Raw genomic sequence first — 27,350 nt, forward strand, 5'->3', positions numbered from 1 at the left:
CTACAAACCAGTACTTCCCTGGTTTGGAGTCCAATCAAATGTAAATGTTCCTCGGATAGAATTTCAAAGAGGTGAATTCCAGAGTAACGGCTAAGTATGGTAGTCAGGAATCTGGTCTGCCCAGATTTACTGCGTGCCCGTTACAGGACAAGCATTTCTACCCCTGTAACTCACTTAACCTTCACAATAAATTTATTACTCCAATTTCACAGTAAGGAACGGGACTTAGCACAAAGAAATGATTTGCTGAAGTACCAACAGACAGAAAGAGGCACTTCCAGGATCTGAGCCTGAGCCTTCTGATGCCTGGTTGAGGAATCTTGCTACAACTTTGTTTCTATTTTAAAAAGAAATCACAGGGAGATCAGCTCGGTGCTTTGTGCCCACCTACAGGGGTGGGATAGGGAGGGTGGGAGGGAGACACAAGAGGGAGAGGATATGGGGATATATGCGTATGTATAGCTGATTCACTTTGTTATACAGCAGAAACTAACACACCATTGTAAAGCAATTATACTCCAATACAGATGTTAAAAAAAAACAAAAACAGTAAGGCCGACTTAAAAATTGCTTCAAAATTTAAAAGGCTAGACCTCATGTTAAGTGTCCTTACCATAATAAAATTTAAAAAATTTAAAGTATAATGTTGGTATTTAGTATACATTAAGTGCTTAATAAATATTAGTTCCTTGTCAAAAAAAAAAAGAAAAAAATCAAAGAAGGTAAGGGAACGTTGTTGCTGTTGCGATTACTGTCGTAAACTACTCACAACTACTGATTTTATATGGACAGATTTGGAGTGCTAGTTGGGAGAAACTGATTCCAGCTTGGAGTGAAATTGTTTTTCTAGATTTCTGTTTTAGCCAATGACAGGAATAAGGAAGCTTTTTGCCTTTTAAATACTCTAAACGTTTTGCAGAGCTGTTAAGTTACGAACACTTTTCTTTTCCTATTTATTTATTTATTTATTTATTTATTTATTTATTTATTTATTTATTTATTTATTTATTTATTTATTTATTTTTTGCGGTATGCGGGCCTCTCACTGTTGTGGCCTCTCCCGTTGCGGAGCACAGGCTCCGGATGCGCAGGCTCAGCGGCCATGGCTCACGGGCCCAGCCACTCCGCGGCATGTGGGATCTTCCCGGACCGGGGCACGAACCCGTGTCCCCTGCATCGGCAGGCGGACTCTCAACCACTGCGCCACCAGGGAAGCCCATGAACACTTTTCTTGTAGAAAATGCACGTGTACACAAATACACAACATTTCATAGTTTTCAGGGGATTTACAGACCCCGCACCTTGCCTGAAGATTTTCTTGATTCTCAGAGTCCACTGACCATAAGATAAAAACCACCCTTCTGGGCAACTCAGCCCAAGGGTGGGGTAGGCGTGGCAGGAATGTTTTTACAGCTACTTGGAAATTAAAAGCAACTGCTTGGATTTAATTTTCTTTGGAAGTAAAGGTGTTAAAATCTGTATAATGAGCAGCTTATAAACTTAATGGAGTGAGCTAAATAATCATTAAAATCTAATTTATAAATACTGAGGTGGATTTGATTTGAAAAAGAATGGAGGACAAGAGAAGGATGAAAATAAGAAGGGGAGTTGAGAGAGTAAAGGAAGGAATGCGGGTGGGCACTAGAGAGGAGGAATAGAAGGGGAGACACATGGAAATGACTGACGGGACAGAGAGGGAGAGGCTGTTCACAGACCTGCAGAGAGTGGAAAACACTGCAGGAAGGGGAGGGAAAGAAGAAACAGTTACGGAGGATGCATCTCCAACCTGATTTTGCTTCCCATTAAGTACTGTTTCCACAAGAGTCATGCCCATGCTTGTCATCAGAATTCAATTCTAAGTTTGAAGAAAGAGACCTGAATGTCTTTCCTAGTGTTATATTCTCTCTATTAAAATTCACCAGGATTCAGAGTAACGAACATCTTTCAGGACCAAATAGAAATCTGCATAATTTATCTCCCCCCCAAATAAACTACAGTTGCATTTTCAGGAGATGGGGGAAAGCTTACCCACCTCCTGAATAACTATCCCTGAATCAAGAGGACACATACACACACACAGCCCTACATACACACATAACTACAAAATCAAGAGTGTAGAAAAATATCACTTCTTCAAATATCGGCTGCTGTTTCAGTAAGATAAGTAAACAGACAAATCATGGTTGCTCCTGGAAATATTTAAATTAAAAGACAGACCTTCCTAAGGTCATGCAGGTGGGACTCTTTGAGTCACTGTGAGTTAATATTAATGTCTGTGGGAAAAGCAAATGTAATACCAACTGTGTCAAGCGTGGTTGCAGCCTGCCCTCCCTCTGTCTGAGGTCCTTGCACTTAACTTTGAGCTGCTCTCTGCAGGAGGAGGGCTCCATTTCCCCTGCTGGAACAGAGCTGGCCTTGTGACGTGCTTTGGGAGGGATGTGGCAGAAGGGCCAGTGTCCCCAGCTGTCTCAGCCCAGGTTGCAGGCACGGGGACAGAGCCAACCCACAGAGGCCTGCAGAGGCATCGAGAAAGCGCAGCAGAGGCAGGAAGACCGTGTAGCTGATCTCAGCTGAGCCCAGCTGGGATTGCTGCCCCACAGAATCTGAGCTAATACACAGGAAAGAATGGATTTTTTTTTAAAAAAATGGAAGTATAGTTGATTTACAATGTTGTGTTAATTTCCAGTGTACAGCAACGTGATTCAGTTGTACATATATATGTCATAGTAAGTAAATATATATATATATTTTCTTTTACAGATTCTTTTCCATTATAGTTTATTACAAGATAAAGAATATATTTCCTGTGCTGAACTCTACTCAATACACTGTAATGGCCTATATGGGAAAAGAATCTAAAAAAGAGTGAATATATGTATATGTACACCTGATTCACTTTGCTGTACAGCAGAAACTAACACAACATTGTAAAGCAACTATACTCCAATAAAAATTAATTAAAAAAAAGAATATATTCCCTGTGCTATACCTAGGTCCTTGTTGTTTATCTATATAGTGGTGTGTATGTGTTAATCTCAAACTCCTAATTTATCCCTCCTACAACCCTTTTCCCTTCGATAACCATAAGTTTGTTTTCTATGCCTGTGATTCTGTTTCTGTTTTGTAAATAGGTCATTTGTGTCATATTTTAGAATCCACATACAGGTGATATCATATGATCTTTGTCTGACTTACTTCACTTAGTACGATCATCTCTAGGTCCATCTATGTTGCCGCAAATGGCATCATTTCATTGTTTCTTATAGCTGAGTAGTATTCCACTGTGTATACATTATGTATACACACACAAACATATATATGTATAAAACCGCATCTTCTTCATAAGAATGGAAATGTTAAGCTAGTAAAATAAATGTAAGATTTCCTTAAGCGCCATATATTTTGTATTTCAACTTCATTTTCTCATTTCTCTCTGTACCGAGAGGTCTCAGCAACTTGACCCTGGTCCTCTGTCCCCTGGTGCTGCTGTGACCCGACCCCCATCCAGCTGTGACTCGGGGCACGCTCACCACAGTTGTCCTCGTCCTCCTGGTTTCCACAGTCGTCCACACCATTACAGTGGAGCAGCTGAGGCAAGCATTTGGTGGTGTTGCCGCAGGGGAAGTAGCCCAGGGCGCATGCGACATCCTGCCCGCTCCCGGGAGCAACTGCGAGGAGGGAGGGGAGAGAGGTTTACCCAAGGCACTGCAAAGAGCGGTTTCCCCACGTTGCACAGACCTTCCTTCTTGTCAGCCTGGCAGGCACCACCGTCCGTATGCAGCCTCACCCTGCGCACCAGCCTGACACCAACTATTTTCCAAGAACCTCCACCCCTAAAGGATGTTCTTTTCCGTGTCCCCAGAAGATGCCAGGATTCTCCGCTCTTTGCTTTTTCTCATGTTTCCCACCTGGAATGTCCTCACCATCCCTCTTTTTCTATGAAATGTCTGCCCATACTTTACAGTTGAGCTCAATTCCCCTCTTCTCTTTCAAAAATATTTCATCCAGTCATTTTAAAAATCAAGACTTTCTTGCATTGGTACCATTGGCTTAGAATTACGGCTGGTCTGATACTGGGGGAAGAGGAGGGGCGGAAACAGGAAAGCACAGCCCATGCTCACTCATATGGGGGGTAGTTCCCGAGGGCAAGGTCCTGCGCAAGACACCATGCTGTAGCGTCAAATAAAATAGTTCCCGACCCTTTCACATTGGCTTCCTTTGCTAAGTAATATGCATTTAAGGTTCCTCCGTGTCATTCCATGGCTTAGTAATTCACTTCTTTTTAGTACTAAATAGTATTCCTTTGTCTGAAGGTACCACAGTTTATCCATTCACCTAAGGAAAGGACATCTTGGTTGTGTGCAAGGTTTGGCAATTTTTAATAAAGCTCCTATGAACATCTATGTGCAGGTTTTTGTGTGGAGGGATATAAATTAACTGTCATTTAAAACCTCAGATTTGTAGGATTTCAAAGATTATTGTAGAATCCAAGATAATTCTGTTGCTTATTAACTTTACTAAGTTTGTAAATCATTGAGACCTTATAGAATAGTAATAATCAATTATAAAGAAAAAACAGAATAGTTTGAACAGTCGGTAAAGCTTATTGTGTAAAAATGTATTTGTGGTCTATCATCAAAACATGAAAAGAATAAAAGTGACTATTTCCTTTGTAAGATACAGTGGAACATTTTGATAACAAGGCAGGTGACATTCTCCTAGGGGAGAAATCCATCTATGTCAGGTTTTGACTGTCCTTACTTGTTTCAGAGAACATCATTTGATAAAGGAAATAGTCAAACCTATTTAATAATGAGCTTTTTACACATAGTGTTCTCACTTGTGAAATTATTTATCAGTCTCTTCTCAACAAATTGATTAGAACAGTCAAGACACAGGATCTGTATACCACAGGGTGTCATTGGTAGAACACCACACATTTCAGAGACCTGCCGTGTACACATAAATACATTGATCTGTGTTGAGACTGCTGTATGTATTCATTAATTTTTTGAGAACCAACTTTAAAAATCAAGGGTTTCAGAAAAATTCTTTGATGAATTGTCAGGCTTCAGTCACAGAGACTGTTTGAAGGCATTTTAACTAAACATACCTGCCTGTGTTTTCATCCTGCTGTTTTGAAAATTCTTCTCTAACTTACTTTTATGAATATTGTACTTTTATGTCCTGTCTTTAAAATTTATATTTAGAAGCAGGTATAGTTCTTTTAAAACATTTTTATTTATTTATTTAATTTATTTTTTGGCTGCCTTGGGTCTTTATTGCTGCGTGCGGACTTTTCTCTCTAGTTGTGGCAGGCAGGGGGCTACTCTTCGTTGTGGTGCGCAGACTTCTCATTGTGGTGGCTTCTCTTGTTGCGGAGCACGGGGTCTAGGCATGCGGGCTCAGTAGTTGTGGCTCGTGGGCCCTAGTGTGCGTGGGCTTCAGTAGTTGTGGCACATGGGTTCAGTAGTTGTGACTCGCGGGCTCTAGAGCGCAGGCTCAGTAGCTGTGGTGCGCGGGCTTATTTGGTCCACGACATGTGGGATCTTCCCGGACCAGGGCTCGAACCCATGTCCCCTGCATTGGCAGATGGATACTTAACTACTGCATCACCAGGGAAGACCCAGAAACAGGTATAGTTCTTTAATGATAGTGTCATGAAATTAGTCCTACATTTTCAAATATTATGATTCAGTAAATAAATTTGGAATCTTAGAGATATTTTAAAAATAACTTTTTTATTTTGAGATGATCTCAAACTTGAGGGGAAGTTGCAAATATATTATTAAGAATGTTTTTCCCCTCTGAACAATTTGAGAGTAAGTTCCTGACCATGCTCCATCCCCCTAAAAACTTTGGTGTGTATTTCCTATAAGAAAGGACATTCTCCTACTAGAAGGACATTCTGCACACTAGAACCATCAAAATTAGAAAATGAACATTGATCCCTTACTGCCATTTAAATCTCAGAACACATTCAAGTTTCACATATTGACCAAAAAATGTCCTTCATAGTGAGAGGATCTAGTTCACAGTCATTCCTTGAATTTTGTTGTCACAGTCCTTTAGTTTCCTTTGATCTGAAATCATTTCTCAGTCTTTCCTTATCTTCAATTATTTTTTAGAGTGTTCCTGAATTTTGGTTTATTTCATCATAATTAGATTTAGGTTAGGCACCTTCGGCAAGAAATTCACAGAAGAGATGCTCATGTCAACCTGTCAGGTAGTGCAAGATCTACTTTGTCCCATTCCTGGTGATGATCACTTCGGTCACTTCATCAAAGTAATATCTCCCACACTTCTCCATTGTAAAGTTAGCCTTTGTGATTAATAAGCATTTTGTAGAGGGGGTCTTTGAAGCTATGTAAAAATCCCTTCTCCAGGTGAAGGTATTCCCCTGCTCTCTCCTGAATCAGGAGGAGAACAACCCTTATCACTAGAGAAGGAAAGTTGTCACTGAGATGAGTCTGCACAAGCAAACTACTAAAACAAGCCTCTCTTCCACTGGTTTTCCCATGGGTTTACCTGCCCACAACTTACCACCTACAGAAGCCCAATCGCCCCCTTCCCTCTCTTGTCACTTTCCCACAATTTATCATCTTTGTTAAAATAGTATATAAGCCCTCAACTCTAACCACTTCTTTGAGTTTTCACTTCTTTTCTATGGAGACTCCATGCATGTACAATTAAATATAATAACATCAGTAAAATTTGTAAACTTTTTTCCCTGTTAATCTATCTCTTGTCAGTTTAATTTGCGGGTCCTATGTACAGAATACAATACTTTCTTTCCCAACTCCCTTGCTTCTCAGTGGCTAAGAGGCACAGCTCTGGCAATGAGACACGGGTGCAGCCTGCTGAGGAAGTCCTGAGGGGTTAGCTGTCCTGACACAAGAATGGATGGAGCAGTTGCCGTGCCTTCCACCTTCTTCCTGCCTTTCACATGATGTAATGTGTGGAGCTGCAGCAGCGGTCTTGCAGCTATGAGGAAACAAGCAGGCTTGTGAGGCCAAGAAAACTCACAGGGATCTGGGGAATGCCAGCCCTGAAATCTTCGGGTTAAGCAGCATCCTCCTTACGTTAGAAAAACAAACACATCCTTGTTTAGGCCATGGTAGGTCAGATTTTCTCTATTTTGCAAAAAAAAAAAATAAAAAAAAAGAATGCTTTCCTAACATACATCGAGAACTTAAAAGTGTCTTTTCTATACACACACAGCCTCTTTCCAGATATGAAAAAAATCTCATGTTGGCAATTTATTTGCAAGGATGGTTGAATGAGTAATTGAAAGACTGGTGGGGGCCTGGTGGAGGGGGCAGTACAGGAGGCCACGCTCCCTGAGCCTCAGGCATGAATAACCTACACATATCTTCAGAGTTGGTGAGGTTAGTGTTCTCTGTTGGGCTGTGTAGATCAACTGGGGATAAAAACATCACAAAGCTATCAAATCTTTCCCTGGCAGCCAGTGTACTGAAAGCTCCAAGGGAGATGAGTGGGGAATAAAAAGCCAGTTTAGGGTAAGGAGACATTGTTGGGACTTCCCACAAACATTATTTTAACTTTCCTGAACTAGGGGAAGGAAGCTTGTCTTTACTCTTGAGGAAAGAAGCCCTCGATGATGAAAATAACTTGTATGCATTTTATAACTTGGCTTTACATTAATGTATATCCATAGTTCTGAGCTTTCTCTGACCTGGTGGTAAGCAGTTTAATTTCATATATCAAGTTTTTTGCAATTCACAGATATCAGTGCCACAAAGAGAGGTGCTTGAAAAGTGAGTGTAGAATTCTGCAAGGATATTAATTTGCCATTGGAAGGACAACTCTGTGTCTTAGCACGAACAGATTCTTGCCTTCTTAGTTTGCATGATATACTCTTACACTTTCATATTAAAATAGAAAAAAATATCCTAGTTTGTTGTTAATACGCAAATCATGAGAGTAGACTTCATGGCCACTTGTTTTAATATAGAATATGTAATTGGTACAATATATAGTCTTTCTCAGATTCTTTTCCATTAGAGCTTATTACAAGATTGAGTACAGTTACCTGTGCTATACAGTAGGACCTTGTTGTTTACCTATTTTACATATAGTAGGGTATATATGTTGATCCCAAACTCGTAATTTATCCCTCCCCCACTTCTTTCCCCTAACCATGTTTGTTTTCTCTATTTCTGTTTTGTAAATAAGTTCATTTGTATCATTTTTTAAGATTCCACATATAAGTGATATCACATGGTATTTGTCTTTCTCTGTCTGACTTACGTCATTTAGTATGATAATCTCTAGCTCCATCCATGTTGCTGCAAATGGCATTATTTTTCTTTTTTATGGCTGAGTAGTATTCCATTGTATATATGTACCACTTCTTCTTTATCCATTCATCTGTTGATACACTTAGGTTGCTTCTGTATCTTGACTATTGTAAATAACGCAGCTATGAAGATTGGGGTGCATGTATCTTCTCAAATTAGTGTTTTCATTTTCTTCAGATAGATACCCAGGAGCAGAACTGCTGGGTCATATGGTAGCTCTATTTTTAGTTTTTTGAGAAAACTTCATACTGTTTTCCACAGTTGCTGTACCAATTTACATTCCCACCAACAGTGGAGGAAGGTTCTCTTTTCTCCAAATCCTCACCAATGCTTGTTATTTGTGTTCTTTTTGATGATGGCCATTCTGACAGGTGTGAGGTGACATCTCATTGTGGTTTTGATTTGCCTTTCCCTGGTGATAAGTGATGTTGAGCATCTCTTAATGTGCTTGTTGACCATCTGTATGCCTTTTTTTGGAAAAATATCTATTTAGGTTTTCTGTCCATTTATTAATCTGGTTCTTTGTTATTTTGCTATTGAATTGTATGAGCTGTTTATATATTTTGGATATTAACCCTTTACTGGTCATATCATTTGCACATATTTTCTCCCAATCAGTAGGTTGTCTTTTCATTTTGTTAATGGTTTCCTTTGCTGTGCAAAAGCTTTTAAGTTTAATTAGGTCCCATTTGTCTACTTTTGCTTTTGTTACCTTTGCCTGAGGAGACAGTTCCAAAAAAATATTGCTACAATTTACGTCAAAGTGTATTCCGCCTGTATTTTCTTCTAGGAGTTTTATGGTTTCCAGTCTAACATTTACGTCTTTAATCCATTTTGAGTTTATTTTTGTGTATGGTGTGAAAGAGTATATATCTTTTGTGGCTGCATAACAACCAAGACAATTTGGTCCAGTTCTATTATTTTTCTGTAGTTATTAAGAAAGGAATAAAGAATGGCTTTTCAAAATATAAACTTATAATACTGGAGCTGCTCTGTTAAGCCATACATTCCTTACTCTGTCTATCCCTCAATCCTGATAAGCTACTCTTCACTGAGAATCTCTGTTTAGATGGTTCTATGTTGTTTGGCTCTAAATAAGGAAGATTCAGTGATTTCTGGATGTGAGGCCTAAATGGAGTAAGCAAACACGTTTCCATCTCTCAGTTTATGTTAGTCTTGGGTGTGTGTGAATTTGCAAACACGCACACACCAGGCATCGAAGCAGGAAGGAAGAGAACAGCAGCAGGAGGACAATGAATGGCTTCATTTGAATCGTTTTTTTTTTTTTTTTTGCTTATTTTTAAATTAAGTTTGTTTAGTCTTAAATGTGATAGCAAGCTCTTTTAGATAAGGAGTGAATAGATGAGACAGAAAAGTTTAAGAATATGGGATTTAGTGCAAATGTTGCTAAGCTTACCTCATACGTGGCTTAGGAGTAGATGCATTTCTGAATAAGGTTTTTTTTTTTTTTTTTTTTGCACTGGGTAGTTTTATTTTACAGAGGGGGTGAGGGTTAGGTGGTGTCAAGAAGAGTGACATGGAGCAAGTAATTTTTATTCTTATATTTTTCTTTTACAAATACACCGACGCATCATGCAATGCTGCCAGCATTGGATGCAATCCTGGGCCACAAGTCGGCACATTCCTTTGCAGCTGGTCCTGTGATGGCAGAACCTTTCATCTCGCCTTTATTGTTTACTATGACCCCTGCGTTATCTTCAAAATAAAGAAACACACCATCTTTTCTCCGGTATGACTTTCGTTGTCGAATTACCACTGCTGGATGTACCTTCTTTCTGAGCTCTGGTTTGCCTTTCTTGACGGTGGCCATCACCATGTCACCCATACCAGCAGCAGGAAGTCTATTTAGTCATCCCTTGGTCCCCTTCACAGAGATGATATACAGATTTTTGGCTCCTGTGTTGTCAGCACAGTTGATCACGGCTCCAACCGGAAGACCCAAGGAAATCCGGAATTTCGCACCAGAGGACCCACCACGTCCTCGCTTCGACATCTTGAGTGCCAGGCTCTAAATAATTTTTCGAAGGCTTTCTGACTACAGTAAATCAAGTATTAAATATATCTGGATATATTTTTGCAGTGGGAATTTGTTAGGCACTGGTACCGGGAAATTAATAATTTCAACAGAGAATGGGTAGCAACAGACTCAGAACTGAAGTAAAACACTTAGCAGAGCCCTCGTGATGCAGGGGGCAGTTGACGATGGTGACAACATGGCAGGGATGAGGCACTGGCTCTGTCAACATGGTATAAGTTAGTACTTAATGTTGGCATAAGTGCATCTTGCTTTTAGTGATACTTGAATTAAAATTTTTGCAATTACAGTTTGTTTTCATTTGAATACTCTCATATAAAAATCACTCATAATTTAAGAAATTTATAAATTATTATTTTTTAGAAAGCACCCTAACTGAAAAGTTACTCCAGTGCATAAGAAGTCAGGTAAATATTACAGTCAAAATTTGAAGCAATTTGGAAAACTTGCTTAATAATTTTCATCGCAACGGCAGAAATATTTTTGGATGAAGCACTTAAATCTCTTTCTTCTCCTGGAAATACTTTGAGATTAAGTGGATGGAAAAACAGATGAACAGTTACATGTACTGGTTGCCAAGTGAGACACAGTACTGAGTGAAAATCAGTGGCTTTCTTTTTTTCAGCTGGAGGACAAATTATTGTCATTCCCTTATAACTAAAACATACGTATCTGCATTTCGTGGGTCTGGGGGAACTGTAGTGCACAGAAAAGGGAAAGATGGTCCAGACTTTTTGCAGTGATCATAGCTTCTCTTTAACTTAATTGGGTGCCAGAGTAATTCAAGGGCCAAAGCCAAAGAGGAAGTACAGTGAAGCATTTTAATAATGTGGTTTTGAGGAAACTGACCTCATTAACCATATAGTGAGGTGATTATGCTGGGGCTGGTTATCATTTCTGGGGGGAGACGTGATCTGACCTGACTTGTGCCCAAATCTTGAATCCCTCTATCAGAACTAAAATCTTAAGGGTTCCAGTAAACATATCTTGGAAGCTAAGTTCCTAGGGATTTATCACTAATGGAATAAAACTGAGCTCTTTTACTTTTTGACAGACCTTGACAGAAGCGCACAAGCACTTACGAATGTGTCCAGGGAACCCATTTTCTATGGAAAACACTAACTCAGTGAAATTATAACCCTCATTCTGTAACAACATTAAACGTTAAAATGGAAAATGTCAGCATGGTTAGTCTGGAATCAATGCAGTCACCGCTTAGAGACAGTTCTGCTAACTTAGGTTCAAATAAAGGAGGTGAGTGTTGTTTAATTGTTTGTAGTGTTTCTGAATAGCCATGGCTTTTGCAAACAGTAAGATAAGAGTCTCATTGGATTCTATGACTTATTACCAGCATTTGAAATCCTTTTTATAGTCTATGGAAAATATGCAGTATTCCTCTTTTCTTGGGTAACTACCCACAGCATAAAATGTATAGAGGCAGTTTGCTAAAATACTTTGTTAGGAAGCAAAATTTACAAAAACAAAATATGAAAAACCATGTACAAAGGCAAACTTGCCCTGTATTTAACCCACTTATTTTATAGTTTCTATTTTAAATGCTAACTATCAATAAGTATTTCAGATATCCAACGACAAAATAAGTAAAAATACCAGTAGTAATAGGGCGTTATTAAATAAATATATAATGTAATTATAGAACTCTGCATTCTCGTATAGATATTCAGTTCAACATTTTGGAAAGTGAGGTAGATATACACCTACTAATATAATTAGATATTCAATACATATCACTGAGTTACAGAAAGTATGTTGAACAACAGCCTATATAGTCTGGTTTTATTTGTATAAGATATATATTTATATCATTTATAAAATTCTGATATACTAACAAGAAACTATTGCCAGTGGTTGTCTTTGGGAAGTGGGACAATAATGGTAAGAGAAAGGGGTGATTTTACTCTTCAGTTTATATCCTTGGGAAAATTTGGACTTTTTTTTTTTAAGTGACTATTCTTTAATAAAAATAATCTGGAAGAGGGATAAATTGGGAATTTGGGATTAACAGATACACAGTACGACATATAAAGTAGATGAACATCAAGGACCTACTGTATAGCACAGGGAACTGTATTCAATATCTTGTAATAACCTATAATGGCAAAGAATCTAAAAAATAATATATATGTATATGTGTGTGTGTATAACTGAGTCACCTTTCTGTACTCCTGGAACATTGTAAGTCAACTATACTTCAATAAAAAAAAATAATCTGAAGCTATTTACAGATGATTCAAATGCATGAAAATCTGGTTTTGGGGCAATAGATGAAAATACACTGATTGTAATTAGCTGGTTTTCTTTAGACCTTTTGAAACGAGGTAGGACCAAGCCAGTGGCTCTCAGTCAGGGATGATTTTGCAGCCGAAGGGACATTTGGCAAAGTCTGGAGATACCTTTTAGTATCACCACTTGGGGTGTGCTGCTGGCATCTAATAGGTAGAGTCCAGTGATGCTGCTAAGTATCCCACAATGCACAGGACAGCTCACCCCGCAAAAGTTTTATCGTCCTCAAATGTCAGTAGTGCCCAGGTTGAGAAACTCAGAATTAGGCATTGGTGAAGCACCAGTGGGAAAGCACCCCGTGTCAGCGGCCCGTGAACACGTGCGCTCGTTTGCGGGGCAAGCAGTTCATTACGTCTGTGGCTTATTTATCTTCTAGTGGAGATTTTCTAATTGATTTCACGAGATCTTAGAAGTAGATGGACATTACCAAGCAGGGGGACCCGTGCAGCTGTTGTATCTCTTGAAAGGCTGTGATTGCTGTTGTTTTGGCAGGTAACATGGGGAAGAGGCTGCCGTTGGTCCTGTGCTCTGATGCCAGGGACGATTTTCAAGTTAGTTATGAGGAATCGTTTCTTAGCTACAAGGATCATTAAACAATGGATTGGGTTACTAAGAGAATCTCTGGAGGTTTTGAAAAATTGGATAGAAAATTTAAGGATATTCTGCCAAAATTAAGGGGATCAGCCACAAAATATTTTCAGGCTGCTTGAACTAGTTCCATCAATCTATGAATAACATAAACAGATGTTTCAAAGAAGTTACCATTTAAAGGAACATTTTAGACTTCAAATTTGAGATTTTGCCATGTGTGTACTCTGATATACACAGAAAACCTTGAAAAATTCAATTGTCTTTACCTCAACAAAGCTGAAAAAAAAAAAAACCAAAACAAAACAAAAAGAAAAACACACCAATGTCCTGACAAAATCCAGGTACTCAATATCCCTTCGTGATCTTGTCTTAGTCCAGTTTCTCCCGTCTGACTGCAGAACTTAACACAGCATTGACCCATGAACAGATCTGTTTGTGGTCCCCAGCTGTGCCGTGCACACTGCTGCCTCCTTCCAATGAGAAGGGAGAGGGGCCTTGATGCCACTCGGCAGTGTTCTCTCTCCCATGCACTCTTCCATCTCCTAGACGATTATTTCCTTCCTTCTCTCCTCGAGCCTCCAGCACCTCCTGAGGCCACCCGAGGAGCCTCACAAATCCCCGCATGGACCTCCCCCGCCCCGTGAGCTCCACCTCTTCCATGCCCCCTTCATGTAGTCTAAATCCAGCCCCGCCCCTGAGCTCAGCCTCCATCCCTCTCTCCTGCTCAGGACGGATCCAGCGGTTCTCCCTTCTCTCTCAGCATCGTCCATCTTCACCTCTTTCCTGAAACATGCTCTTGGGTCTCCCTTCTTAAAAACAAGCCAGAAGAAAACACACTTCTTTCCCCATGCCAAGTACATCCTCATTTCTCATCTCCCGTTTTTAGAAAAACTTGTCAGAAATTCTATATTGGTATCTCTGATTCAAGTTTTGGGTGTAGCTTTACTTCTAAAGATTTGGAGATCTATTGAACACAAGAGTAAACTTCTTTTATGAATTTGGGTTATTGTGTTTGTAACAGGGAAGAACAAACCTGACTCCATATTGGAGCTGCTTCTTTTACTTTAACCTTTATGTTCTATTGCTTTTGCTACAAGTTAATCACTAAAGGGATGTTGCCTACAGCTTAAAGCGTCCACAGTGGCCCATCTCTGGGAACCCTGCCTCCCATGCCTGAGTGTTAAGCTAAAATACTTGTGTTTAGCTCCCAGGAAACGTCCTGACCAGGCGCACCTCTGAATGGCTGCAGGAAGGAAGACATTAACACATCTCCTCTCCAGAGTCTGGTTGGACCAGGAAAGACTTACAACAACTTGTCAACATTTTCCCTTTACCACCTCACCTCTCCCTCTTTGCTCTATAAGATAAACTAGCATCCAAACCCTGGGCAAGATGTTTCTTTGGGACATGAGTCCACCATCTTCTCTGTCTGCTGGCTTTCTGAATAAAGTCACTGTTCCTTGTCCCAACACCCTGTCTCTCCATTTATTGGCCTGTCATGCAGCCAGCAGTATGAACTTAGACTTGGTAACACACTGATGCCTTAGGGGCTTTGAAGGCACTCATGTCCTATAACTTTCACCACAGACTCCTGTGCTTTTGGAGTCCTGTCAAATTTTTATGGTTTTTCCTCCACAATTCTTTATCAGCTGTCACTTCAACTATCATTAATCTGTCTGCTCTATAGAGTCAGTGCTCTGATTATCATTTCTAATTTTTTACTTAAATCTGCTATGGCTAAAAATGCAGATACTCAGACGTTATGTGTAGACCTGTTTGTGAAATGAGCAAACGAGCTATGAACGAGGGCCTGATAAAGGACAAGATTTCCTTCTTTCTCTTTTTTAAATGCCTGGGTTTTCAAGAATCAAAGTTTTGGAGATTCTAGGATGAGTGGTCTTTAGTTGGGTGAGATGTTATTGTAAACATTGCTTAGGGTTTAGTATTCTGCCATAGTAAACATCCAGTGAGCATATATTGAAGGAGTGCACATGCTTCCCAACACACAGAATAGCTGGAAGTTCTAAATTTTGTATTTCTACATTTCCAGCATAGGCCTCAAACTATGACACAACTCTTTTCACAACTGTCCAACCATCCCATTTGATTCCTTCTCAATTCATAGATGACACTAGTAGTGCAGCCAAGAAATAAAGACCATGAATCAGGGGCTGTTGTACATCTTCTTAACAGGCTTTCCATCCAGCAGTGCCTTTCCACTCCTCCTCTCCCAGCTGTGATTCCAGTCTGGATTAGCTCATGTCTGGCTGGTACACTTTTAATGGCTTCCTTTGGATTACGCTTTAGCCTTAGAGCCAAAGCCTCCACAACTGGCCACAATCTACTTTCCTAAACCTAAGAGTCCAGTACGTTGACCTTTGCACTCTGATCAGTAGTTTTTCCTTTCATGTTTTAAGCATTTACTATATTTGAGGCACTAGCGTGAAACACTTTACATACCTTATTTTATTTCATCCTCGTAACAATGCCATTGAGTAGTTATTAATATTATCATGACCTTACAGCTTAGAAGGTAAGGCATAGAGGAATAACTTGCTTGGGGAATCACAGAACTAGGAAATGGCAGAACTGGGATTCAGACTCAGGTCTGTCCGACTTCAGAACATGTGTTTTTACCCACTGCCCTCTACTGGTCCCCCCACCGCCTCCACTGACCTGCTTATAAGACCCCTGAAAAACCATTCATATTTGTGCTTCCCTTTCTTGGCTTGTGACAGTTTTGCTGCATATCTTATTATCAGCTAAGTCTTACCCTTCAAGACCAAGGTCAATTACACCTTCAAACTGACTCCCTCTCTGACTGTTTCTGTCCTGGGTGCGCTGTCACCCTTTTAAATCTTTCAGTGCAGGGATGAGATGCTGGCTGCTTCATAAAGGTATTTTATGTTGTGTTGCCCTGGGTGTCCCAAGATGTTTCCCAACAAGGCCAAAGACAAGAATGGTGCATCTAAATAGACGTGGTCCCGTTGCTACTTGGCAGACGTGTTGGAGATGGAAGCTCTACAAATTCAGACTCAGGGTTCAGAGGAGCAATGAACCACTTCTCCCTCCTTCACATTTAGAGAGTAAATTAAAAAAGTAAAAAGGGAAAAATACGGTTTTCTCATTATTTTTCCTTTTTGGAGAAGTTTCCAGAAACAAACAACTGGATTGATGAAGCCTCATGGAGAATTTTATATTTAATGTCCAAGGTATGGGCAAGAGGGTCCAAACAGAGCAGAGTGGAACATAGGCACCATGTATTCTGAGCGGCAGATCTGACAATGCTGATAGTAGAGTTATGTTCTATTCTTGGGTGTGCCTCTCAACTGATGGGTGAATTTGGGCAAGGGACTTCACCTTGCTGGATTTCAGCTCTCTTCACCTGTCAAAGGTGGAGACAGTACCAGTGGTTGTAATATTATTTGACTCTAGGAGGAAGATGAAGTGATAATAAAACTGTGTGAAAGTTCATTTTTCAAGGGGATGTAGAAGGGAGAGAAGATAAATGAAGAAAAATTGAGAAGGCACCTAGAATAAAATTGAGCAGGAGAGAATGAGTAAATCTACATAGCGTTGGAGGAGCCAGAGAATCTGTATGTTGCCCACCTGTTGTCCATCTCCCCTTTGCCTCTCAATGCCTTCAGTCCCGGCTGAGGAGATGTCTGGCTTCAACAATAAGGTTACTCTTGTTTCCCACTTTTCCTGCTGCCTTGGCAATTAAGCACGGCTCTGGGACCAAATCCTGACCAGTGAGATCTAAGAAGCAGAAGTCTTCTAAAGGAATTCCTGGGAAAACTAACCGGGAAAGATGGAGCTACATGCCACCCTTCCCTTTCATCCTGCTTTGAACATGGACTTGATGTCTGGAGCAGCAGTGGCCATCTTTCCATGAATTAGGAGATAAGCCTGGAACATAATAACCAGCACAAAGGACGGTGGACTGGGAAATACAGGAAAAGATGAGGACCCTAATGGCATGGCTGGACAGCTGATCTGTTGTCAGCAAACACTTTCTGCCGGACTGTTTATGTGAGAAAAATAAATTCTTATTTGTTTAACCCACTGATGATTGGTTTTTCTCTTTGTTGCGTATAGAGTGCATTTCTCACTGATAGAGAGGGGATGGATGAAAACAGCAATGCAGGCTCCCTACCTGGAGGGGAACATCAGAGCTCCGAGGGTGAAGGAACCCTGGAAATGATTGCCAACCAGGGAAGGGGAAGTGCGGGTTAGGGTTAAGGCTACAGAGATGACCTTGAAAGTTACGATAGATAAATGCAAGTCTCTGAAGATTGTCTGAGGACAACTAGAAGAATAAGGGACAGGTTAAAACAGGAAGTCCCGTGAGTCACAATTTTAAAGAAAAAGAAATGAAAATGTGAGGAGATGCTTTACCAAGAGATCAGACCCCAAACATAGCAGGTAGCTTTCCTCTGGTGTATTTCTATGACGACTTCTGTAACAGTCTTGTGTTTACATCAGACAAATGCAAATTGAGGAATATTCTATAAGACAACTGACCCATGTTCTTCAAAACTCACGTCATTGTCTCCAGATTAAAGGAAGCTACAGAGCTGAGGATGTGATCCTGGCTGGAGCCTGGATTAGGAAAAAATATTTTTTTCTATAAAGGACATAATTAGGAAAATTGATGAAATATGAATATGGATGTTATATTAGATAGTCTAATTTTATTAATGTTAAATGTCTTGAATTTAGTCATCGTATGGCGGCTAAGAGAATGTAGTTTTTAGGAGATCCAGGCTGAAATGCTTATGTGGGAAGAGTCATGATATCTGCAATTTACTCTCAAATCATTCAGCAAGAAAACATATGCATGTGTGTGAGTTTGGTGAGAGAGAAAAAGTAAATGTGGGAAAATATTAATGGGTGAATCCAGAGGAAAGGTATATCGGTATTCATTGTACTACTTTTGTAGGTTTGAAATTTTTCAAAGTACAATAAAAAAGCTTGGTACATATTTTAATCTTTTAAACTTATTGTAGCTGAAATGGTTTGTAAAGTTTCCAGGTTTTAGATTTTATTTTTTGGCTGAGACACGTGGCTTTCAGGATCTTAGTTCCCCAACCAGGGACTGAACCTGGGCCATGGCAGTGAAAGCGCTGAGTCCTAACCACTGGACTTCCAGAGAATTCCCTAGAATTTTTATTATTTGAAGAATATTTAGCTTACTCCCATCTGCCTGGTATTTGGACACATACCCACACGGTTTTTAAGTAAATATGAAATTACCTGGACACCGAGTGTGTGATGCATGTGTGCTTTAAGCTTTCTCAGAATCATGGGTGTGAGACACAAAGAATTTTAAATGCCAGAAATGTTATTTATAAGGTATGTCATTCCATATCATCTGTGTGTTTATGACTTGGAGTCTAATTTTGGAGTGTTATTTTTTTCCATCTTTGAAAATATTTTTCCAAGTGATATTTTTTTCCATCTTTAACCCAAAGGACAATTTCAAAGGCCTTTACAGGCTATGAGGGTTGGACAAAGTTTTATTGGACGTGACACAAATGTCTCACGATGCATAGTGGGGATATTACCTTTTGGGGAGGATATACGATAAGCAGGCTTCTAAATGCCATTATGGGGCAGCTCAGAGCAGGGACTGTTAGCCAACCGTCCATCTGCAGATTAAGATTAAGTGGCCACTGCTTCCATTGTAGAATTCCCACGTGGCTGTTATTTTGTGAATGACATATACCATGGGCTTAATTTGAATGCTTTTCCCTACAGCTACGTATTATTCAGCAAAGTCAAACAGGCTCATTTAAATCTGAAAGTAGTGTTCTCCTGATTCTGCCTTTTCTTGGAGTTACCACAACTGCAGACCATAGCAGTTCCCAACGCTTGGTGCCTACACCTGCACCCCCATGTCCAGCACAGGCTGAGTGTGCCTGCTGCTGGGCAGGGAGGGTGTCTTGGAAGTTCCCAGTGTGCCCTTGTGGACTCTCAGTAGGTCCTGTCACTTTTCAGTTCCCTCTTCCAGAACATGGGGATTAGTAAAACTCCCTCCCAAGGTTTTTGGTGTGATTAGACAAAACTAATGGAGGTGAAAGAGCCCCTTGCCTTTCACAGAAGTCATATGTATTAAATGTGAATTCCCCTTCTTTTTAAGTCCACTGGTCTTCTTTATTTTATATTGGAGTGTAGTTGATTAACAATGTTGTGTTAGTTTCAGGTGTACAGCAGAGTGATGCAGTTACACATATACATGGATCTATTCTTTTCCAGATTCTTTTCCCATTTAGGTTGTTACAGAGTATTCACCAGAGTTCCCTGTGCTATACAGAAGGTCTCTGTTGGTTATCCATTTATCCACTGGTCTTGATTTCCAGGTAATTTCTATTGTAAGTAACAACTGTGTTAAATTATATTTAACAGAATCTATACTGTACAACCCATGAAATTGTAAACAGCATGGGCCAAATATTGGCAGAGAAGCTGAGTCATGTGTGGTCCGCTTGAATACTGACACTCTCTCTGAGATCAAGTAAAGGTTGCTTATGCTTTTCTTTTCTTATAAAAGTCTATCAGGAACTAGTAAATACTCCACTTAATCTTTTGTAGAGCTCTCCCTTTCTCAAATCATTCATGATCGAGTTCTAATGAACATAGGCCACCTAAGGGTACTTTGTTTGTGTTGCCAACTGCCTGAAATTTTATTTCTGTTTATGCTGCCATCTGAAATTAAGAGTGAAGCCTGTGGAGGTGGGGTTGGGGGAAGGGGCGTCCCTTGGTGTGGGAGCTCTTCTCACCCTGCCCTGGACGGTGCCCCTGGAGCATCCAGGTCATCCCTCAGGAGGCTGAGGCAAAGCGGTGGCATCCTTTCCTGTTCCCAGTGAGCCCCTCGGAACCCAGTGTGGTGCTGTGTGGCTGGCAGGGTCTTGGTGCTCCGGCAGGGTGTCAGGCCTGAGACTCTGAGGTGAGAGCCAAGTTCAGGACATTGGTCCACCAGAGACCTCCTGGCACCATGTAATATCAATCGGTGAGAGTTCTCCCAGAGATCTCTCTCAATGCTAAGACCCCGCTCCACTCAACAACCAACAAGCTCCAGTGCTGGACACCCCATGCCAAACAACTAGCAAGACAGGAATATAACACCATCCATTAGCAGAGAGGCTACCTAAAATCATAATAAGTTCACAGACACCTCAAAACACACCACTGGACATGGTCCTGCCGACCAGAAAGACAAGATTCAGCCTCAACCACCAGAACACAGGCACTAGTCCCCTCCACCAGGAAGCCTACACAACCCACTGAACCAACCTTAGCCACTGGGGGCAGACACCAAAAACAACGAGAACTATGAACCTGCAGCCTGCAAAAAGGAGACCCCAAGCACAGTAAGTTAAGCAAAATGAGAAGACAGAGAAACACACAGCAGATGAAGGAGCAATGTAAAGACCCACCAGACCAAACAAATGAAGAGGAAATAGGCAGTCTACCGGAAAAAGAATTCAGACTAACAATAGTAAAGATGATCCAAAATCTTGGAAACAGAATGGAGAAAATACAAGACACATTTAACAAGGACGTAGAAGAACTAAAGAGCAAACAAACAATGATGAACAACAAAATAAATGAAATTAAAAATTCTCTAGAAGGAATCAATAGCAGAATAACTGAGGCAGAAGAATGGATAAGTGACCTGGAAGATAAAATAGTGGAAATAACTACCACAGAGCAGAATAAAGAAAAAAAGAATGAAGAGAATTGAGAACAGTCTCAGAGACCTCTGGGACAACATTAAATGCACCAACATTCAAATTACAGGGGTCCAAGAAAAAAAAAGAAAGGGACTGAGAAAATATTTGATGACATTATAGTTGAAGACTTCCCTAATATGGGGAAGGAAATAGTTAATCAAGTTCAGGAAGTGCAGAGAGTCCCATACAGGATAAATCCAAGGAGAAACACACGAAGACATATATTAATCAAACTATCGAAAATTAAATACAAAGAAAACACATTAAAAGCAGCAACGGAAAAAAACAAATAACATACAGCCGAATCCCCAAAAGGTTAACAGCTGATCTTTCAGCAGAAACTCTGCAAGCCAGAAGGGAGGGGTAGGACATATTTAAAGTGATGAAAGGGAAAAGCCTACAACTAAGATTACTCTATGCTGCCAGGATCTCATTCAGATTTGATGGAGAAATTAAAACATTTACAGACAAGCAAAAGCTATGAGAATTCAGCACCACCAAATCAGCTTTACAACAAATGCTAAAGGAACTTCTCTAGGCAGGAAACAAAAGGGAAGGAAAAGACCTACAATAACAAACCCCCAAAATTAAGAAAATGGTAATAGGAATGTACATATTGATAATTACCTTAAATATAAATGGATTAAATGCTCCAACCAAAAGACACAGACTGGCAAAATGGATACAAACACAAGACCCATATATATACTGTCTACAAGAGACCCACTTCAGACCTAGGGACACATACAGACTGCAAGTGAGGGGATGGAAAAAGATATTCCATGCAAATGGAAATCAAAAGAAAGCTGGAGTAGCAATTCTCATATCAGACAAATTAGACTTTAAAATAAAGAATATTACAAGAGACAAAGAAGGACACTACATAATGATCAAGGGATCAATCCAAGAAGAAGATATAACAATTATAAATATTTAGGCACCCAACATAGGAGCACCTCAGTACATAAGGCAAATGCTAACAGCCATAAAAGGGGAAATCGACAGTAACACAATCATAGTAGGGGACTTTAACACCCTACTTTCACCAATGGACAGATCAACAAAAATGAAAATAAATAAGGAAGCACAAGCTTTAAATGATATATCAAACAAGATGGACCTAATTGATATTTATAGGACATTCCATCCAAAAACAACAGAATACACTTTCTTCTCAAGTGCTCATGGAACATTCTCCAGGATAGATCATATCTTGGTCACAAATCAAGCCTTGGTAAATTTAAGAAAATTAAAATCATGTCAAGTGTCTTTTCCGACTACACCACTATGAGACTATATATTAATTACAGGAAAAAAACTGTAAAAAATACAAACACATGGGCTTCTCTGGTGGCGCAGTGGTTGAGAGTCCACCTGCCGATGCAGGGGACGCGGGTTCGTGCCCCGGTCCGGGAAGATCCCACATGCCGCGGAGCGGCTGGGCCCATGAGCCATGGCCGCTGAGCCTGCGCGTCCGGAGCCTGTGCTCCGCAACGGGAGAGGCCACAGCAGGGAGAGGCCACAGCAGTGAGAGGCCCACGTACCGCAAAAAAAGAAGAGCAGCAGCCAACTTGTGTTGGCCGCAGCCGCTTCCTCTTTAGAGATGGAGAGCAACCTCCACGCTCCTTGAGGGCTTGCTTTCAGTTTCTAACATCCTAGACTATTTTGGGTAAGTTGCCAGAGTTACTTCCTAAAGAAAAAAACTCTTTCTATCATGCTGTGCAAAACCTCCCTTCCAACTGCTTATGCCCTAAGTCTGAAGTCATTCTTGAGTGTGGCTCACAAAGGCTTCCTGGTCTTTCCAGGGAGCTCCTCCAACTGCACCTCCCAGCCTGTCCTCAGCCCTACTCTTAATGACTCCACCCAACTCCTAGTTTTCCCAGGTCTGGCCCCGCCCACCCTCCACCTGTGCCTGCCCTGCCTCCACCTCTTCCCCCGGAAGCAGTAAGTGGCAGGTCTGAATTGAGTTCAACTTGCTTGGTCAGTTTGCTCATCTGTCCCGTAAAATGAGAGATAATATTCATAACTCTGCGCCATGATTTTGGTGTTAGTATGGCGAGTGGAAAGAACTCAGATAAACGTGAATTCACGTCCTGCATTAAGCACTTAGGAGCCTGTGATCTTGGCTTTGAGACTGAGTCCCTCCTCTGTTGAGGGGAGGAACCATCGCCCTTCATGGTTCATGGGAGGATTTAATTAGACAACACTTTCAAGTGTTATCATTTAATCAGAACGTCAATACGGTAACTGGCTCACAACTGTAGCAATAAGATAGCATAAATAATTCATGTTAATCATCAGACTATGGCGACTTTGGCCTAGCACATTTCTTGTATCTAATCACATTATCAGTCATATTAAAAATTTGCAACAATTTCCCCAGGATGAATTTAAAAGTAGTTTAGCTTCCTGGGAGCTCTTTGGAGACGTGTGTTTGTGATGGTGCAGCTTCTAGGTAGGATGGGAGCATCATGACAGACTACTCTTTGTTCCTCTTATTTATCACAAACTCTGTTGTTTAAGACAGTCCATCAGAAAGGATTTGTGGAAGAAAGTTAATAAACAATTTTTCACAATTTGAATGACATTTCTATATTTTGGTGTTTTCGTCTATAGTATTGTAATTAATGTAGGTTAGATCAACAGGAGAAGAAAGCACTAGGTAAAATGCAGGGAAAAGAGATTGAAAACAAAAATCACACAAAAGGTAGGTGTAAGTGAAATAAGAGGAACCAGTCTGGGCAACAGAATGGAAGGTGGGAGGAAATAGCTCAGAAGGAGCATAGGATTTTGAGTCAGAATCCGAATAGGGTGGGCACTTTTTTGGGTGATTAAAAAAAAACTACCAAACAAAGATACCCCTCTGATAAAGTGAATAACCATACTTACTACCATTATGAAAGTTTCGCAAATTCTGATTTTTCCTTAGAAATTTCTTAAAAGTGGGAGTAAACATGTTCTTCATTAGTGTCCACGTAGCACGGTTGGAAATACAGCTAAATATTTCATATTATGTATCTTGCATATTCTCAGAGTTCATATTTTACTAGTGTATGTCGTTGTAATTATTGTGTCAAACATCTGTGGCTTTGCGTTTATAATTCCTACTTGTCAAATGCTCCATGCTTTTAGGATGTATCCAAATATACTTCCTTCTTGGTTATTCCTTTGTTTTTTTAACCCCTCCCCACTCATAGGAGGCAGGTGGACTGTACTTGATTGCTCAGGGAGTGTAGAGCTCAGAAGAACCTTTGTAGAAGAGTCATCTGCCAAAAATAGCCAATGGCAAAAGCCAGATGCTTGAGAGAGAATAGTTTTGAAACTTGGTATGCTTTTTTGAATTTGAGCCTCTTGGCTTGACTATCAACACCAAATACTGAAGGACACAGAGCATTGAGCCTTTCCACAGCCTGTAGGGAAGGTCAAGCTTGCTTCCCTGAACTTGGTGATGGCTGTGTGTGACAACCTCCTGTCCCCTTGGAATTTAGAGCTCCTTAGGGGAAGGAGGAGGTGGGGGTCATTAGAGAGTGGGGCTGCCCAAGCAGAGGTGGTTAGAGTCTTAGATTCTAACGCGCAGCCCAAGGAAAGGGTGTGACTCTGGCAGAAGCCACGTGCTCTGCATGGCACCGGGGCCCGATGGCTGTGGGTCTGAGTCACCCCATGTCTCCCTTGCTTCCCGACACAGGAGGAAGGACCCTTGAGGTTTCCTAGGCTCTCCTGAGAAGGCTGGCTAGGAGCAGACAGTACATGTGAAGCGGCCTCTTGCTTGGGTGGGAAACACGGGTTATCTGGCCGGGTAGCCGGAGAAGGCGGAAGTGCTTGGGTAGGTGCCGATGCCCACGCCCAGAGGAACGAGCTACATCTCACGAGAAGCTGGCAAAGTTACGTAGATAATTCATCTCTCTACCTGCCCCCTCACGTGGATGTTTCCAAAGCTGCCCTCGAACCTAAAAGCTTTTGGGCAGAATTGGAAAAGGGTGGAGCAGGTAGACAATTCTTAAGTGATTAAGACTGTATTTTTTTAAAAAGTGCCTGATTTTTAAACCAAGCGATTTCGAATTAGCAAGTTTATTGTCCTGCTATTTTATGCAGTAGTCACGAGCTCTGAGTTGAGTCACAGCAACATAAAACTTCATTTTCTGCACATCTGACTGTTGAATTAAGTAAACAAGGAGCCCCTTAAATGGAGGTGGCCCTCAAGCCATGGCGGCAGAGGTAAGCAAACCAAAACCTAAGCCCATAAAGCCCTCAAGGTCATGAAACCAAAGAGCTGGGACAACCGATCAGAAACAGCTGACTAACCTCTAAGCAGTAGCCAAGCGACAGTCTCCTCACTTGGCCTCTGCAACTTTCTCTGTATGTCTCCCACTTCCCTTTCCAGTTTGGTGCTGTTCAGTTCAAATCCATTTTGCTCACATAAACTATTAAAATTTTAATTTGCCTCAGTTGATCTCTTAACATGAGATTTGTGGCCTAAAAGTATGGAAATTTGATATTATATACGATATCTGGTTTGGGTATACTTAATACTAATGATGGAACAAAACTGTTGGAGTGTGTGTGTGTGTAATAGTTTATAACATTCCCCACCACCCTCAAACTTCATGACAGAGAATGCTGGCATTGCCTTTTGACCTTCTTCTGTGAACTCCTCCTCTACCATAGGTGTTCTGAGGGAAAAAAAGGCAAAGAATGTTTTCTCCTGAAAAATGAGTCAGAATAGAAAGGAAACTTTGTGCCCAAGAACAGCAGAGGAGTGTAGCGGGAGTGGAGGCTGAGTGATGGGGAAATGAGAGGAAGATGGGGGTCCAGGCGGCCTTGGATTGGACAGAAATCGGGGTATAAAGAGGCAAAGGCTCGTGAGCATGGAAGACAGATGGACAAGAAGGGAGACCATGGGATTTGATAAGACTCCTTTTAGGAGATCATGTGTAAGGGGCTTTCTTTAGCTCCTTTCAGAGGAGTTAAGGAGGAGTTGTTCTAGATGAGTGTCTTTACCTGCGAGCCCACTCCAGGCCCGTACCACATATAACGGCTTTGAAGGGTTACACTAACATCATCGCCAACACATACACCTTGTCTTGTTCCTTCCCCTGTCTACATCACGGCCAGCTGGGTGGTTTCATCTCTGAGTGTTCGCTTTCTGTCTGCAAACACGAGTTTTATTCCATACCACGTGGCATCATTCTTTCTTTGCTCTGTAACATGCGCCTTGTTAAATTCCATTCTTGATCAGTCCTACATTCATCCTCCATTTGTCTATTCAGGCATTCATGATGACTATTCCACAGGCAAACTGTTGAGGGGATACAGTAATAGTAACATGCTTGGCCTTGACCTATCTGTTCTCATTTTAATTTAATAATTCTAGCTCGTGTTTATGCATGTCTATCTAGTAAGATATACATTATATCTGTCTTGGATTCTGAACTAAGGAACTTCGGAGGTAATGACTGAAACGGATCATGAGATTATATGGACGCTACATAAACTAGCTTAGAAACTTTGAAAAAAGATGCCTAAGAGCCAGAAGCACTACAAAAGGATTTGTACAGGTTTTTTTTTTTTTTTTTCTGATTATACTGAATTTGATGAACAAATGAGTTGCCACATTATTTCAGGTCAACACTGGGGACAAATGCTCAGTTGCTGAGAAAAGTTGCTGAACTTCAACAAACAAAAACTATCCCTTTTTCCAGGGAGCACAAATTGTTGTGCTGTGAGCTCAGAAGATCAGGGGTAGGGACTGCACCCAGAAGGGCAGAAATAAAAATCTATATTTAATGTAGCCAAACCAGCCACCTCTCCTGATCTTAACACAAAGAGGGGGGTTAAGTGGAGGTCAGGAGAAGCTAACAGACAGCCTGACTGCTGACGTCTTCTCGTCTAAGTTTGAAATGTGTGAGAACGCAGAAACATTTATAAAGCATGAGGCAGTTTTGCAATTTCCAACAATTCGGCCACAGCTAAGAAAGTCAAAATGGCAAGTCTTTTAGACCATTAAAAATCAGTCAAACTTTTCCAGCCTGCTCTGGGAAAAACCTAAAATATCAAAAGGCTGGGGTGAGCAGCAGAGGATGAGAGAAAAGGTTGAAAAAGAAAGGTGAGGATCAGAGGCTTTGTGAGTGAACTCGATGGCGGCGTGATTGGTGTTCTCAGCGCCTGACACACCTCAGAACTTAATCAGTTATTTCACTAATTTATACTTGCAGTATGTGTCCTGCGTGAAGGCTTCCAAAAAAGCCTTTCTCAGCTTCTCTGATTTCTCCCAGTAGATCCACGTACACACATTTATAAATTTTGTTCAGAATTGTGTCAGTTCATGTCCATTTGCGTATCTTG

General features: G+C 40.8%; 2 protein-coding genes across 4 annotated transcripts in view; both read right to left on the reverse strand.

The window, feature by feature from the left end:
* The window catches only part of RXFP1 (relaxin family peptide receptor 1), a 96,913-nt gene that overhangs the window by 61,549 nt on the left and 8,014 nt on the right, over nt 1–27,350 (reverse strand). Inside the window, exon 2 of one of the 3 annotated variants that reach the window (XM_030865752.2) lies at nt 3,531–3,668. The exons of the other annotated variants lie outside the window; for them this stretch is intronic. Coding sequence (XP_030721612.2) covers nt 3,531–3,668 — 138 coding nt within the window. The remainder of the gene's footprint in view (nt 1–3,530; nt 3,669–27,350) is intronic. 3 annotated transcript variants of the gene reach the window in all.
* On the reverse strand, nt 9,894–10,339 carry LOC115858141 (large ribosomal subunit protein uL14-like). The gene is given in 1 exon segment (XM_030865753.3): nt 9,894–10,339. A coding segment is annotated over 1 exon segment (423 nt). The 5' UTR covers nt 10,336–10,339; the 3' UTR covers nt 9,894–9,912.

Source organism: Globicephala melas, chromosome 5 (genome assembly GCF_963455315.2).
Source record: "Globicephala melas chromosome 5, mGloMel1.2, whole genome shotgun sequence".
NCBI lineage: Eukaryota > Metazoa > Chordata > Mammalia > Artiodactyla > Delphinidae > Globicephala > Globicephala melas.